The sequence below is a fragment of the Miniopterus schreibersii genome, assembly GCF_964146895.1.
Source record: "Miniopterus schreibersii genome assembly, chromosome: 4".
Classification (NCBI taxonomy): Eukaryota; Metazoa; Chordata; class Mammalia; order Chiroptera; family Miniopteridae; genus Miniopterus; species Miniopterus schreibersii.
This window is the reverse complement of record NC_138105.1, coordinates 16,450,796-16,467,325: the sequence shown is the minus strand read 5'-3', so window position 1 is coordinate 16,467,325 and position 16,530 is coordinate 16,450,796. Positions and strand designations below refer to the sequence as shown.

Sequence of the window (16,530 nt, the reverse complement as noted above, 5' to 3'; positions counted from 1 at the left end):
TGTAGCTACATCTCTGCCTCCTCCTTCCCTGTGTGTCTGTGCTCTCTCCTCTTTTTATAAGTATGCTAGTCCTTGTATTTAGGGCAGTTCTAATGCAGTATGACCTTGTGTTAACTATTTCTACCTGCAAAGACCCTGTTTCCAAATAGAGTCATATTCTGAGGTTCCAGGTGGGTGTGAATTTTGGAGACGTTATTCAGTTGACTACAGGAGGGGATGTTGAAGTTGGGGGAGCAGTGCTGGGAGGCTTCCTGCGGGTCTTCTCATTCCTCAAGGTTTCTGGGTTGGCAGGAGGCAGGGAGACTTGGTCGTGGGAAAGGTGGGCAAGTGGTAGTTGGGATTTGAGTCTTGGTGAGGGTTCCTGGGTACAGGATTCTTCTCAGATGCCTAAGGAGGCTGTGGGACTGCAAGAGGTGGCCCTGCTCGTGCAGTTCCCAGGCTCACGTTCACCCCGTCCTTCCTGCAACCAGGGGAGATGTCAGAGTTTCCTACTGACCGTCCTCAGAGCACCTTGAGACAGGAGGAAGTGTTCATAAGAGTAAGCTGGCCAGAATAATTAATGACCCTAGCCAACAATGGCCTCGGGTTTTTCCATGGTCCTCTCTTCTCTGGGAATAGTTTCCTGCTGCTTTCTTGGCGGTGTGTTGCCAGGGACTTTCCGGGCCTACAGGACATCGCTTTCCTTTTCTTTCTTGTTTCTCTGCTTCCTCAGGTCCAGTGTTAGTAGCTTCTTCCAGTTCTCTGGTGCGTACAGACTCAGCAGTGTCTTCCTGTAGCAGTGGTGCTTGAACTTACTGTGATTTCCAGATTTGCTTTCCAATCTGAAAGTGTGATGCCCAAATCTGATTTTCAGAATTTCTGATTCAGTAAGTCTGGGGTGATCTGATATAGGTGAACTTCAAAAACCAAATCAAGAAACCTTCCCCAAAGGGTATGTTTTAGCATGTGGATGTGCTCGTGTGTGTTTGTGCGTGTGGTTGTGCACGCATGCATGTGCAATTGTGTGTTTCCTCAAGTGATACCTGATGTATTAGACAGGATGGTTTCTGCATTTACATGCTATTTGACACAGTTTGTCACCGGATTATATATTTCAAACTCTGACCTAGATATGCTTTCTAGGCACACAAATGCAAATTCTCCTATTATTTGCCTGTAGGCAAACTGATAAAACAGGATTAGTGGTACCTTGAAAACATTATAGGCATACAGTTGAATGAGGAAGAGAGTGAGTGGGGAATGTGAGCTTTATGACCTCAAAGCTGAGCCTAGGAAATGGGGTTCCCATTGTTTTGTGTGTGATGGGGTGAATAAGGGGATGACTGTTTTGTTTTCATTTCTGTGACCTATCTTTCCCTTCATGTAAAACGGGGATTGCAGAGTTGTCGCTCTCCTGACTGAACGCTTAAAAGAGTCACTATCCTATTTGTGTATTCATTTACTTATTTAAAAACATTATTGGGGGCCTACTAAATGCTAGAACTGCAATGATTGTCCTTTTATGAACACAACAGAGACGGCTACTGCCTGCCTGGCGTTTATGATGTCAGTGAGCTGGTACACAGTAAACAGTTACCAAATTAAAAGAAATGACCGAGCGTGTAACGGGGTGGGAAGGGAAATTCTAGGGAGCAGTGGGAGCTTACCATTGGGAGTGGGTGGGGGATGAGAAGAGCCACTTCCCTGAAGGAGTGACACTCTAGGCAGAGTGTGAAGGGCAGGGCGGTAACTAGGTGGAGAGGGTTGAGGGAACACTGCGGGCAGAGGGACACCATATGCCAGGCTTTGTGGCTGGAAGGGTCCCAGCACAATCCAGCACTGAGTTGGCCAATGGGGCTGGAGCTCTGAGGGTGGGCGAGGCCAGCGCGGTGTGCAGATGAGGCAGGTTTTGTACACCTTGGTCAGACTTGTTATTTTGAGATGAAAGGGGAGAGTTATAATTGGGGAGGATGTGAAAGGGGGGGCTCATATCTGCTTTTTGAGAAGTTCATCCTGGGTAGTTGAGTGACAAATGGTCTGGAGGGGAGCTGGGAGGACCTGGGGAGGCCAGCTAGGAGTCCAGGCCAGAGATGGGGCCGGCCTGGCCTCAGTGGTGCGGCAGGAAGGAGTTCGTTCTCAAGACACTGGTTGGAGCAGAGGAAAAAGTTACTGGGGGTGGACAAGCAGCCTCAAGTGTCCCTGTGCCCAGGCCAGCTACTTAACCTGTGGGGACCCTTGTTCATAAAGCAGAAATAAGTGCTGTTAAAGGTATTAAGGTGGAAAGCTTTTTCTTTTCTTTCATGGTCTCTCTCTTAACTGTGGTGCTTTTCATTTGCTATTTAATGTTGTTCTAAATAAAGAAAAATTAAAAATTTAAAGTATCAGTGTGATTTTTACTGTTCATCTTTATGTTGGGCAATGCCAGTTTTAAATGTAAGTATAAGATCAACTGACTTGTATGCAGAATCACTGAAATTACACAGTTCATATCACACAGCTCGTGTGCATATTAGTTTTGTTCTTGCCAGAACTGTGGAAGCACTGCACAGACTAGCTTAACTGTTTTTACCTCACTTGATTTGCACACATTCTGCCAGCATTCCGTCCTCGGCTTCCCGACGAGTGAGGAAGGACTGAACGGAAGAGGGATTGCTTGATTTTGACCTGTTCTGTGTCTTCATGGTCAGCCTAAGGTGTTGGCTTATCCAGAGAAATAACATGAGTAGGAAAGGCTATGTCAGGGTTCCTTGGCCCTTCATGTTTCTTAAAACAAAGTTGCCTTCTTTCTGTTTTGCATTTGGCCAGTTCTGATTCAAATTGAAAGCGTGACCTCAGGGTCATCAGTGTTCGCCCATCTGTAGACATAACATGCTTACATTGTACTCACTTTAGTCTTGCTTAACTCCTACACATTGTGGCTCCTCCAGAGTCCTGTACTCACAGGACATTGCAAACACCTTTTGCATATGAGCTATTAATATCCTGGTGGGCACACATACACCCGTGTTGTAGTCTCCTCTACTCACATGCATGCTCCACTCTCCCACCGGGCTTCACTTACAAAACACAAGTTCAGAGACAGAGCTGTAAAGAATTTCAAGATAGTGACAGAACAGCATTAAACCAAGCAGGCTCTTCTGAGTGTGGGTCCCTGTGTGACTGCACAGGTTGTATGCCCAGGAAGCTTCCTGCCTGTCCCTCAGTACTCTCTGTCTCAGCAGCCCTGGGGGCCTGTCCTAGATTCGTTTGTGTCTGTGGCAGGTTTGCTGTTTGCAGGCTCAGAGAAGAATAACTGGGCAGAGCTTGTATTGGCAGCCCTCGCCCAGGCCCGTGGTTCACGAGCGCGTGGCTCCCCGGGTGCTGAAGGAGCTGCGATGGTTTCTAGGCAGTCAGTGCCAGCGCCGTTCATCAGCTCTAGGTCCCATGAGAGGAGTCTACAAACCAGGCCCTAAACAGAGCTGCCTTCCAGCTGATTGTGTGGTCTTCGGAAGGCAAGACGTGATTTAGAGCATTTTGGGAAAAAGACTCAGGGTTCTGAATTTGTGAGTTTTAAATTGAATTGTGGTGTTCCCTCCTCCCACCTGTACTGTCACCTAGATTTCTTCCACTACGAGCATTAATTGCCTGCTTCAGGAACATTTGTAACCCTGGCAGGAATGAGAAGTTCCGGCTTGTTCCTTGGAGCTCCCCCTTTGTCCCCTGGAGAGGCTCTGTTGTTGGTACTTGGTACTGGATGTTCTGAGGGTCTAGGTGATAGCAGTTCTCAGATGTCAGCATGCATTCATCTATTTCAGGTGGCTGAGGTGGGCTCCCTGGGAGAGTCTGTCACAGGTGGTGCTCAACCGTATTGGGAGAAACACCAATCTTCAGCCCCTCAAATTCTGTAATGGTATGGAGTGAGGGGGTGCTCCAAGAATTAGTTGAAACATGATTTCTTATTTGATAGGTGGCCAGAATTGGGGAGGAGACCGTGTTGGGTAAGGAGGCCTTATGCTGGGAACCTGGGGAGGAAGAATGTTGCCCACCTGGACCCCCTGCTTAGTCCCAGTAGCACAGCCTCCCTTGAGGTGCAGCAGGGAACTGGCTCATTACATGGGATAAAAGAAAGTGAAACGGCCTGGCTGGTGTGGCTCGGTTGGTTGAGTGTAAGCCTGTGCACCAAGAGGTCACTGGTTTGATTCCTGGTCAGAGCACATGCCTGGGTTGCAGGCTCGATCCCCGATAGGGGTCGTGCAGGAGGCAGCCGATCAATGTTTCTCTTTTTCCCTCTCCCTTCATCTCTCAACTCAATTAAAACATATTAAAAAAAATAAAGTGAAACGAATTTCTGAGAATGTATGAGGTGTGGCTCTACTTAGAGTTGCTAGGCACTTTCTTCATCTTCAGAAAATGCTCATTTAATACAGGAGTAGACAGCAGACTTTCCTTTTTTAATTGACTAACTGGTGCTGAGGAGCAGCTGCCTTGCTTCCTGTGCTGTGAGTGGGGAGGGTGTCTGAGCAGGCCCCGGGACTAGGTGGATTCCATTTAGATCCTAATAATGGAGGGAGGTCAGCAGGGAGGAGGGGCGTTAAAGTGGGCGGGAGGAGGCTGAGTGGCTTGGAGTGGCTTGGCTGTCCTCTCATCTTTACACAGAAATAAATTAGCATGACCGTTTATTATGTTATTGGGTACAACTGTATATTATTAATACCCATCATTTATTGAGTGCTTTCTTGCTGCCAGGCCCTGCGCTAAGCACTTCCAAATATCATCTCTTTTCTCACAGAAATCCCTGGAGGCAGGTGTCCTTTTTTCTCCATTTCATGTAGGTGGAAATGAGTACAGGGACCTTGTTGGTGGCTGAGGTGGGATCCTGAGCCCTGTGTGTTCGTTCCCGAAGCCACGATTCTAGGTTTATTTGATTTGCTTGGTGGAAGGCCTCTGTTTACTCCCCATGCCTTGTCTTGCGTGACACCTCAAATTCAGCTTAGCTGTGATGAGAACATCTGCTGGAGGTGGATCTGATTTTGTGTACTATCTCCAGGTTCTGCTGTCAGTGGCTTTCTGAGTTAATAACGATGGAGTGCAGATTAAGCCCTGATTCTTTGAGCTGGGGTTTCTGGTTGGTTTGTTGTTGTTTTTTTCCTTTCTGCCCTTTGCTAGAAAAGATTCAGGGGTTACAGGAAAGTGACAGGCCTTGGCTTCCCTTTTTCTACTTTTCAAGTGAGGTTCTTGTTTTGTCCAAACCTGTTTAGAGCAAATAGGATTGTGAGGTGGGAGGAGGCATGCCTGAGGGTGTGGAAAGATGGCCTTATAGATGCTGAGTTTTTCTTTCACAGTTCCAACTCCAAACTCTTCTTTCACAATTCACAGTTGTGAAGACCTTGGAACAGAAAGGTCTGCACCTGGAGTGACCTGTCGAGACATTAATGTGGCTTAGAAATCCATTATCAACCCTAATTTACTGTTTTGTGATTCTTCTTTTTTCTTTTAAAAGCTTTACAGTTATTTTGGTAAATCTCCCTGAAGTCTTTTCCAAAGTAGCAGTATTTGCTTTCCTTTCATTATATGTATGGAGAAAGGCTCAGGAAGAGGGAGAAATGGCAGCTGCTTGAATACTCACTGGAAGAAGTGGTGGCACTCAGGTCTGAACCTATTGAAGCAGGTTCTGGGTTTCTGTCTGGTACAGGGGCTCTGTCTTTATGGACCTGGGACAGGCAGGTCCGCCCTGCCCCAGTTCTGCACCCACGCAGTGTTTCTGGCTCCCTGTCCCTTCTTCATTTTATTGGCAAGGCTTTCTTTTACTTATAAACCTCTTCCAAGAAGGTCTGGCTTTCGCTCTGAGTTTACCACCATAAATTCTGAGGTGGTACACGTCACCCTCTTAATCTAATTGAGCCAGCACATCATTGAGAAGACATCATTTTATTTGGGGGGTATTAGTTGCTATGGTTATATGCTGAGACTAACAGAGTCTGTGTTCTCTCAATTAGATTTTTGGAAATTGCTCTCTGAGAATGACAGAGGTGTGCCTCCTGTAGGAGTATCCAGTGTATACCCCAACCATTGGGGGGAAAAAAGCACAGAGAAGATAATTTGGGTGGAATTTTAGAGCTAGAAGGGACCTTAAAGATCAAGTGGTTCAGCCTCTTGGTTTTCAAATGAATTCTCCAAGGCTGGACTTTGTGAAATTGGTTAAGAACTTGTTAGGAAAGGGTTAAATAACTTTCCCAGGGTTCACATCCATAGTTGGTGGACCAGCAAGGACATAGCCCATTTCTGGTTCTTATTCTACATTCTCTTCTGTTCCTTCTGCAACAGAAGTCCTCTCAAGGAATCCATTCCTCCAGTAGATGCTGAGGGCCTCTGTGCTCTAGGCACTGTGCTGGACGGATAAAGACACCATGACCTTGGCTCTCAGGGGCTTGGGTGGGAATCCTAACACTTGCCTCGGGGAGTGTGGGTGCCTGGAGCAGCAGCATTGACATCACCTGGAAACGTGTTAGAAATGCAGGCATTCTGGCTTCCAGCCCTACTAATCATCGTCAGTATTTTGACAAGATCCTTGGGTGATGGGGTGCACATTAGAGTTTGAGAAGCTCTGCCCTAAGGAGGTAGGACATTCCAGAAACAAAAGCCAAGTGTTGAGGCCCCAGCCATGGTTAACTATCCCTCCCCCCACTGCTCCCCCGCTTGGTGTTGGGCGTGATAGTGATGCTGTGTGGCGCTGACTGAGGGAACGCTCACCGTGCTCAGCCTGTGCTCCAGCACAGCTCCGCTTGGCCCCTTCCCACCTTCCCAGCCCTCCTGACCCACTCTCCCTGCAGACACTTCAGTCTGACTTGTACGGTCTCCTCTTGATGCGCCCCCTAAAACGTGCCTATTTTGGGGGCAAAGCACAAATATCACCCCCTCAGGAAGCTGGGCACTTCAGGCCCCCGAACCCTGTAAATTCCATTTATCTCGGATGTCACCTCAGCATGCTCATTATTTTATGTTTCACATGGGGCTGGCCTCCTTCCCCAGGACATTGCCAAAAAGGACTTGATACCACCCTTTCCCTGGGCATTTAAAAGGCACCACTCGAGTTTAATAAACTTCTCAAGAGGAAACCCCTACTGCTTTGAGTTGTAGTTTAGCTGAAAAATAGTTATTTAGTCCAGGATTTTTGTCTTTCCTTTTCTCTGCAAAAAGTGAAAGGAAGTTTTAAATGTGTAGATGAATTAGGGGTTTTTAAGCATCTGAGGAAAACCCTTAAGGACCCAAATGTGTTTTTAGTAGTCCACTAGAATGGGGTTGAGTAGTTTGGTGAATCAGAGGTAAAAATTTCTTATTTTTATGCTAATTAAGACTCCCCTTTTGTGATTCTCTTCTCTTCCATCTGTAGATAAACTCCCACTCTGCCTGTGCTTGTGGGAAGGAAAGAAAATCTGCACCTGAGGGCCACCCTGTGCTCTGCTCTTCCATCCCAGGGTTTCCTCCCATTTTTAATTCTCACTACAACCTTGCGAGGTACATTATCCTCATAGTTACAGAAATGCTTGGAGTGGTTGAATAATTTGCCCAGAGTCTACAGCTAGTAATTGGCAGGTCCAGGGTTTAAAACCAGGTTTGCAGAGTTCATTCACGTCATACTCCTGAATTGCCCTTGACCTGCTCCGTGTGTGTGGACTTAACCAGCCTGGAAATACCCTTTCTTTTTGCTGTTTCACTTGACTAGACCCTCTCAAAATGGGCTTCTTTGTTTTAACTAGGCAAGTCACCACTGCTTTCCTTAAGGGAGTTTTTCCTGCACTGACCTGCTGTCTTAGAAGGTCGTGGGGCATCCTGTGAACGTAGATGTTCTGAACGCAGTGCCTCAGTTCTCTGTGCCACTCTTCTGCTTTGTGTTGGGGCTGAGTGACTCAGGTTTGGAGCTGGGCTCTTCAGGGCTTGGGTTTTTATCATAGATCTAATGCTGTCTAAAGCACTTAACATGATGGCCATTGATTGGCAAATGTTTATTAAGCACCTACTATGTGACATACACTTATTATGTTAGTCTTTATCTTCTTCATCAGGTGCTGTCACTTAAACTCTCAGTGTTGTTATGAGGAAAAGGTAATATAGCACTTTGGACCTACAAATGTCTTTATATACATTTGTATATAATTATGTATGTATAGTGATGCTACTGACCACTCATAATTGGACTTGAACTTGGAGTTTTCAGTAGGGAACAGAGTGTCTTTGAATCCCTCATACTTTCCTTGTCTCCTGCTTGACTAGTGGACTGTGTACCAATGTCCAGGTTGAGAGGTGTCATTTGATCATCTCACAGGGAGCAAGCTCTTGACAAACTAAGTTCTGGTCCAGCTCTTTAGTGAAAGGCTTAATCAGTGTTTAAGTTGATCTTGTCTCTCTTCTGTATAAAAATCTGGTTCCCATTTCTTTAGGGATGAAGTCCAAATCCCTTTGCTTGGCATTCAAGTCCTACCATGGTTTGATTCTAACCTCTCTTCCCAGTCTTGCCTCCTGTCCATCAAGCTTGAATTCGAGCTGTTCTAGATAAGTCCTCTGCTTTGACATCTCTTTGCTTTCTGCTCTTACTTCTAGAATACCTCCCCAGGCCTGTCTCCCCTGCCCTGAACCTCCTCCCATTTCTACACATCCAGCTAGTTCTGAACTTGTAAGACTCAGTTCAGCTGCCACTGTCTATTCTTTTTTTTCCCGGGAGGCCTCCTCCACAGGCTTCAGCTGGAATAATATCCTGCTTACACTTCTGTGGCTATTTTTTTCCTACTTTCTGATTGCCTTAGCATGTTCTACCTTAATTTGTAAATCCACATGCACAGATTAGGCCCTTCTAAATTGTATTCTTCTCAAGGATATGCAAGGTATACATACCATCTTTTTATTTCTTTGAGTACGTTGATACCAGATTCACAAATATTTGAGTAAATTAGGCAATATAGTATAGTAGTTAAGATCTTTGGAGTCAGAGGGACCAGGTTTCTTATACTACCACTCATTATCTGTGTGACTGTGACAGGTTCTTGCACCTCTCTGAGTCTGTTTCCCCACCTGCAAAGTGGGAGTCATGATAAGTACTCACTAGGATGGTCAGGAGAATGAAATGGTTTTAAATACTTAGGTACATGTTACGTAGTTAGCACCCGATAACTTAATGCGTAGTATATTTTGGATATATAGTAAGGTGGGTTTGGGGCTCCTGTATTATTCTTGAAGGGGGTTTCCGTGTAAATAGAATTGGAAACCTCATCTTGAAAAAGGTGACCCACCTTTCTTTTTGTTCTATGTGATTTCATTTTTAAAATCAACTCTGAAAATTTCATTAGCCTTAGTGTTCTGGTTGGAAAACAGAATCTCCAGAGTCAGTGCTGGCTGGCTGTGGCCTCACTTAGGAAATAACAGTTTTAGGGAAATGGTCTCAGGAAAGGCATACAGATGTGTGATGAGAATGTACATTCTCTACCGTGTCATGGCTGACTAGGCTGGTGGACACAGCGTCCTGGGGTGAGATAAGAGGGTTTCTGAGTCTGCTCCAGAAATAATGTGAGAGACGTGTTGGTGGTGACTTCATCCCTCCAGCCCTTCCTTCCATATCTCAGGCTTGAATGGTTAAGATAAACAAAGGTCCTCCGAATGTATTAGGGTGATTCTTCCCTCATGGGCCCCTTCCTCCATTGCTGATTGAACACCCGCTGGAAATTTCTCCTCTCAGGTGGGTGTTTTTACCAACTGGATAGGATCTGTCCCCAGTACTGCATTTGAGGCTGGCCCTGTCATTTCTCCTTGAGTCTTAGCACACCTCTCTGATACATTGATTGCCATCTAGTGGCCACAAGCATCACAGAAAGTAGATGAAGGCTATGGGGGAATTTTGTTCTATTGTAAGATTTGAACGTGGTCTGTTTCTTTTTTCCTCATTTAATGCAGGGGTTCATGCTATAGAATGGCACTTAACAAGGGAACATCACTTGCTTTTCTTACAGTTAAGTGATGGAACTGGGTTTAAAATGCCATATGCAGACTTGGGGAAATGGTGAGTATGGGGAATACCTCTCCCCAAACAGTTTGTGCTGGGTTGTTCTCAGCTTGTCCAGATATAAGGAAAGAGAAAAGAAGGGTCTCTGGGAACACTTCCTTCATCTGTTTTAGCTCCAGGCCTGGGGTCGTGCTGGGGCTGAAAGGGAACACGTGGCTGTGGCTGACGGTTGCTGGTTTTGTTGTTCATTTTTCCTGGTCGCTTGGTGTAGAGAAAGTTTTGCTTTCTGTGCTTGCTGGTGGCTATCTCTGCAGCTCTGTGGGAACCTTCCTCAATAGACAGAACCAGGGGAGGTGGTTTTATGTTAACAGTTAGCACATTCCCACATATACAAGGTCCAACCAGACTTACATAAGTTGGAAAGTTTCTCCTAATTTACCTAGTCTGCTTTTTGTCACTTGTCAAGCATAGAATCACCTTTGATGAGCGTAATGAACTAGTGGAGTGCCCAGCTTCCCCTCTCCCTTTGTTCTTTCTGTGGCCCCTTTTCTCTGCAGGCCATGTGCTAGGTTCTAAGGATACAGTGGTAAGCATGAAGGGCCATGATCCTCACCTGTATGGAACTTACTGGTTGGGGAGATATTCATCAAAGAATTACCCGGAGAATATGAAACTGCTATGAAGAAGAGATGTCTAGGACTCAGGATGTGAAAATAGAATAGGGCTTGGCCTGGTTAGAGAAATCAGGGAAGGCTTCTTGCAGGAAGGAACTTTTATGCTGAGGGCTGCAGGTATGGATAGGGCACATTCCAGGAACTGGCAGAGGCCAGCGTGCCTGGGGCCCAGAGAGGGAGGTGGGGGCCTCTCAGACCCTGGGAGGGAACTTTGCTCTTAGAGCTCTGGGAAGCCATCGCAGGATTCACTGCTGGAGCTGACATGACTGGGTGGAGTGCGGACTGGAGCCACAAAGTGGATGTGGGGAGACCAGAGAGGAAGCAGTTGTAGTTATCCAGGCAAATGGGGTATTTGATTTAGGGATTGCTGATAGCGTTGGAGGTGAGTGAGCAGAATTGATGCTTAGGAAGCAAAATGTACAGACTTGGGAAGGACTGCACTGTCAAGGACGACACGTGGTTGCCTGACTGGGACTTGTGTGGCAGGACGAATGGTGGTGCCCTTTACTGAACTGGGACACAGGAAGAGGTGCTTAGTTGGCTCCTTTGGGAGAGGGTAGGAGAGGAGAGATCATTTGGTTTCGAGCATGTTGAGTTTTACCTGGAAGTGGGGTTGTGGGATAAAGCTGTAGTCTCTTGGGGGCCGGTATCCACCTTTCAGCGCCCACCATGGTCCTTTCACCTGGAGAATCCCAGACACTCCACTTGGAAGCCAGCCTGTATTGCTGCACCCAATCAAATCAGTACAGCGGGTTTTGAGGGCTACTTTGTCCGGCCCTGTCCTAGACACTCATATATTATGACACGAAACCACTCGTGGGTAGTTCTAGGGCCGTTCCACACGCAAGAGGATGAGGCCCAGAGGGCGCATGCAACTGGCCTTCAGAGAAGGGAGAGAGGAGCCTGGGACTTGAGGATTCTTGTGCTGTAGGCAGCCCAGATGCCAATCCTGTTGCAAGTACGTACCTTGGCGGTTGGTGTTTGTTAACTAATCAGTTTCTAAGTCCAGGGAGATGTGACAGAGTTCTAAATATTTTTAAGGATAGTTATATACAATTTTGGTAACTTTAGAGGTCAAAGAAAGGCACTAGATGCACTGAAATAAATATAATTGTAAGGTTACCTTGAGTCTGTCATTATGTGGGTTGTCCATATGCATGTATGTTTGTGTGTACACATATGTTAGGTTGTACAAAAAAGAGAAGTGGCTCAACTTGTGGTAAATTAAGGACAAAAAGGAAGGGGCTTGACTTGTGGTATTAGTAGTAAAACTTGTGTAAATGAAAGTAGATTCTAACTTTAAAAAAAATTATGATAAACTTTGTCTTACGGTTAAAAAAAGATTATACTTGGCTTAAATTCTCGTAAGCTCTGTGCAGGTTAGTATCTGCCGTGGCGGAGCATGGCACCTCCAGGAAGACGGGGGCGCTTTCCTCTGGTCCCCTAGCGAGCAGACAGCTTTGGGAGCAGCCTCTCGAGGCCAGGCTTCTAGTGGCTTCCATATCCCTTCCCCACCTGGTCTCCTCACCCAGAGGCAGGGACTTCGTGTTCTGTAAAGCAGATATTTGTCTTTCGCAGAGGCCAGTCACGGCTTCTCTCCACGCTGGCCAGCGTTCTGCCCTGTGGCAACGGTAAATACTGGTGCTCTGCTCGCTCTTAGCTGGGTCCTGCACTGCCCGAGCGCGAAGCAGTGGGGTTACGTGAGCAGGGTGCCACGAACCTGGGCACGCACCCAGCACCAATACCAGCTTCTCCTCTTGCTGGAATGTGCACGTTGGAGTCCTGTGTGCATCAGAGCGAAGGCTCCCGAAATAAGCCTCTGTGCAGCTGCACGTCCAAGGTGATCATCTACATAAGATGCCACCAATCCTTTTGGGCTGAAGTAGACAAGAAGCAGTGACTTTTGGGCGTTCTTTTTTTGATATCCTCTCCATTGTCCCAAGTAACAGAGAAGGGGCTTATTAATGGCGTGAGGGAGCATGATGTGGCCACGTGCTACAGGGTCTAAGTTCCGAGGACTTGACCAAGTCACAGGTCCCCTCTTTAGAGGCTGTGTGTTTTTATGTCAGTCCTTTAATTTCTCTGAGCTCTCATTGCTGGTAGTGATCACCTTCCCTGGGTCCTGCTATCAGAGGATTTATATGTCAGGGAAGAAAAGCCCAGCCTTGCCTAGACCTCAGGCTTACAGTACAGAGACTTATACAGTGTGTCTTTCTTGGTCCCCTGACAGCCGGTGGCTTAGGTAGGGCTCACAGCTGTCAGATGAAATGATTGAGATTTTCTGACTAACCCTGGGTTAGTTACATATCTGGTAAACAATGGAGCTGAAACTGGAACCCAGAAGCCATTGGAGGTTGGGGTGAGGGCCAGGGGCTGGGGAAGGGATTGATCAGCATATAGTCAGAACCCCATGCAGTGCAAGTGGAGAAACGAGCAAGCTGGAGGTGCTGTCCCAAAGACAGGGGAGTGGATGCTGGCCGAGCAAAACAACAGGTGGGCGCTGCACCTTTAAAGAAAGATTTCTCTCTGAAGCGTGAGTCATTCAAGCCGTGGTGAGTTCCTTTTCAGATTCCAATAATTGGGATTCTCACTCTCCCCAGCTGTCCCCACTGGCCCACAGCCCAGTATTGACTCCATACCAGTACTTATTACTTAATCTTCCATCAGGGGGACCGGCCTCTTTATCAGCATCGGGGGCCCCACGTCGCTTCTCAGGTTTGTGCTGTGCCGGGGTGTGCTGTGTGCGGCTGGACAGTGAAGTCAGGTTACCTTCTGCTCGTAAGCTACCAGGCCCCGCTCCTGGCTCGGCGGGCCCCCCTGAAAGGCCCCACAAAGGCCCCGTTGTGCAGTACGAGCCACTCCGTGCTCCTCATTGGCAGCTGCTCCTGGCAGCCCAGCCTTTCAGGTGCGTGCTGGGAGCTTTCCCGAGCCTGGCTTGCATTTCACCTTTTTTCCACTTTGTTGAGAAGATTGTCCAGCTTGAGTCTCTCTTGCCTACTGTGGAGGCACAGGAGAATTTTTAGGTGGATAGAGAAGCAACCCTGTTCTTACTTTTTGCTCAGGCCTTTCTTTGTGACTTCTGATCAGGGGAACATTTTGACTAAAATGACATGGAGTACGACCACGCCCACACTCCACGCTCTCCACGCTTTGGGCCTCTTGGAGGGCTTTGCCTTCCACTCTGAAAAGTTATAATTCCCTGTTTTCATCCTGCCTGCCTGTGGCCTCCTGTCCTTCCTCTGCACAGTGTTCTTTCAGATGCATCTGTTTCTTTCTTGCCAGGGAGTGATTTGTGTTCTCAGGGATATCCTCAGCCTGGGTTGGCTACTTTTAAGAGATGCCTCATTCTCCTGCCAGCATCTTTAGACTTTTTGCCAAAGGACCACTCCATTAAAGTGACTGAACCGGGGAGAGACCAAAGACTCTTGGCTGTTGCCTCCTGTGTCTTCCTTCACCATTCTGAGTGCCTTCCTCTCTTGGCATAGAGCAGAGGACCTTGCACAAGCCACAGCTAGCTCGGGACCTGTGTCATCTCAGCCACTTGGGAGGGCAGTCTCAGAGCAGGAGCCGCTGGTATCCAGCGTGGTGCCCTGAGCCCCACACTCGAGAATGGGATAGCCCAGCCTGCCTCTTCCCCTGGTCTTGTAGCCATTGTTTGGAGTGAACAGTCAGATTGATGAACTGAATGTTGGGGGTTGGATTTGTATATACCCCCCCTCCCCCCCATGTTAAACAGCACATGCACAGCAGGATGCACTGCCAGGTATATGGAGAGGAAACAAACAGGCAAAACCAAAAGATGGGAAAAATCTAACTGCCAACCTCAAGGGACAAATCTGGGAACTGAAAAAGAGAAGTGCTGAGGATCATGGGTGCTTTTATTCCAATAGGTTTTGTTGATCTGTGAAGCCAGAATTCTCCCAGCCCCACCCCAACATCTTATTAAAGCCAGGCCTTGTTGCCAGCTATGCCTCATATTTCCCTCCTCTGGGAATTTGAACATAATGCCATTTCCCCTTCCATGAGGGGAACATGGACGAGGGTAATTGGAGTGATTAGCCTAATCTGCAGGAAGGCTGTGCATGGAATTAAGTTAAGCACATTTGTACTGAGCAGCGACGTCTGTCAGGCCGCTGAAAGGTGCCTTGGTGGTTCTATACCCTTAAGAGAAGTTGAGGGTTCATTGAAGGAGCCTTGGCTTTTATTGCTGACTTAAATGCAAGCTTATTGTTTAAATTTGACAAGGGCCTCTGAGAGCTTTCTTTATAGATGCCATGTGTGGGGTTATACCATGTGTGGGGTTACCCCAACCCCAAATGTTGCCAGGGCTTTGTTCTCGGCAGTAGTGGAGCGTGGTGACCAGGGAAATGGTTCAGATGGACATTTGTCAGACTGGCCGACTTCTCTGCTCCAGAGGTCCTAGAGTTAGAAGAGGAAGCCCAGGTCCTCCTGTGCCACAGGGACAGGGCCGTTTCCAGCACTTTCTTCTAGCAGTTTGTGGAATGACTTGGGCTAGAGGAAGGTACTGCTGTGTCTGAAACGGGGGCAGCTTCACTAACCACATGGAGGGTCAGTGACAGACCCAGCCTGCAGGGCTGTGGATGCTAAAGCCACACTTCCTCCCCAACCTTCCCAATCTCCTCAAGCAAGTGGATTCCCACCTGTGTCGAATGGAGAAGCCAGGACTCGCCATGTAGCTGGAGGAATGAGAAATAGGGCCAGAATTGCTAAAGCAAATGCAATAAGCATACTAACTTCTAAAGCAAATCAGCATTTCATGGTATAAAGAAGTATTTACTATTTTGAATTTACGTTCTTTCGTGCTTTGATGTGGACTCGGGGAGAAATCTGCTAGCTGCTATAGCAGTGGCAGGACTAAAAGGTGGAGCAAATAGGAAAACCAGTTTATTTTCAGTAATTCATATTTTTTATTTTTTCTTGCTAGATTTGTCTTCAGCGAAGAGGAAGTTTGCAGATTCCTTAAATGAATTTAAATTTCAGTGCATAGGAGATGCAGAAACGGATGATGAAATGTGTATAGGTAAGTGATGCCCGTGCAGTTTATCGCAACTTCCGATGTCCCTGCTGAGCCTTTTTCTGGGGCTAAGTGTTATAAATTAAGAAATCCATAGTAACAGCAGAGGGGGCAGAGTTAGGCGAAGATCAGGGATTTGGGGCTATTCTGGGCTGCTTCTTGGAGCTCTGGGATTGCGTCTCCCCCCTCCACTCGCAGGAGAAAGCTTGAAGGTTTGCAGTGGGGCTCTCCTCTCCCTTCCTTTAGTGTTCCGCTTCTGGCTGGTTTTATGCCGTTCATCCCCACAGCCACGGAGCTAAGAACTGAGCAAAGGTGAGAGAGGAATTAGATCAGAGGTTGCAAATGCTAGCTCGTGGGCTGAGATCAGAATGCAGCCATGTTTTCTTTGGCACTCATTTTTTAATTGAATTCCCATATAAATTGAATTTATCCTAAAGTTTCAGTTCTCCAGCTTCTTTGACAATTGGAGAATCTGATCAGCTGGCCCCACATCCTGCCTGGCAACAGTAGGCTGGAGCTATGAGGGGAGGAGCTCAGTGTGTAGCTCACAGTGCCCTCCACCTCTCTCTTTTGTTTCTTTAATGAGAGGCTGATGGTTGGAGTTACCTTGGATACCTCACTGCTTCTTCACTCTTCACCATCACCTGTTTGTCTTTTGTAGGCAACACTGAGCACAGAGGACTTGCAATGCCAAGATAGCTTTCTTTGCCAGGGCCTAGTCATTGCACTTTACTCTTCTTACATTGGGCATCTTGGTTGACTTCATGAAATGAGCAAGAATTGAGAATTTTATACTGAATTAATTAAGTCATCAAAAGCTTATTGAGTCCCTATTGCCATGCAGTGCACCAGGATCTGGGGATGAGCAAAGG

The 16,530-nt window shown here is 47.1% G+C and overlaps 1 protein-coding gene across 5 annotated transcripts in view; it reads left to right on the top strand.

Moving 5' to 3' along the window:
- The window catches only part of ARHGAP26 (Rho GTPase activating protein 26), a 405,589-nt gene that overhangs the window by 85,756 nt on the left and 303,303 nt on the right, over positions 1 to 16,530 (top strand). For all 5 annotated transcript variants that reach the window (XM_081134784.1, XM_081134783.1, XM_081134782.1 and 2 more), the window contains exon 2: positions 15,569 to 15,664. In XM_081134784.1, the coding sequence (XP_080990910.1) occupies positions 15,569 to 15,664 (96 nt within the window). The remainder of the gene's footprint in view (positions 1 to 15,568; positions 15,665 to 16,530) is intronic.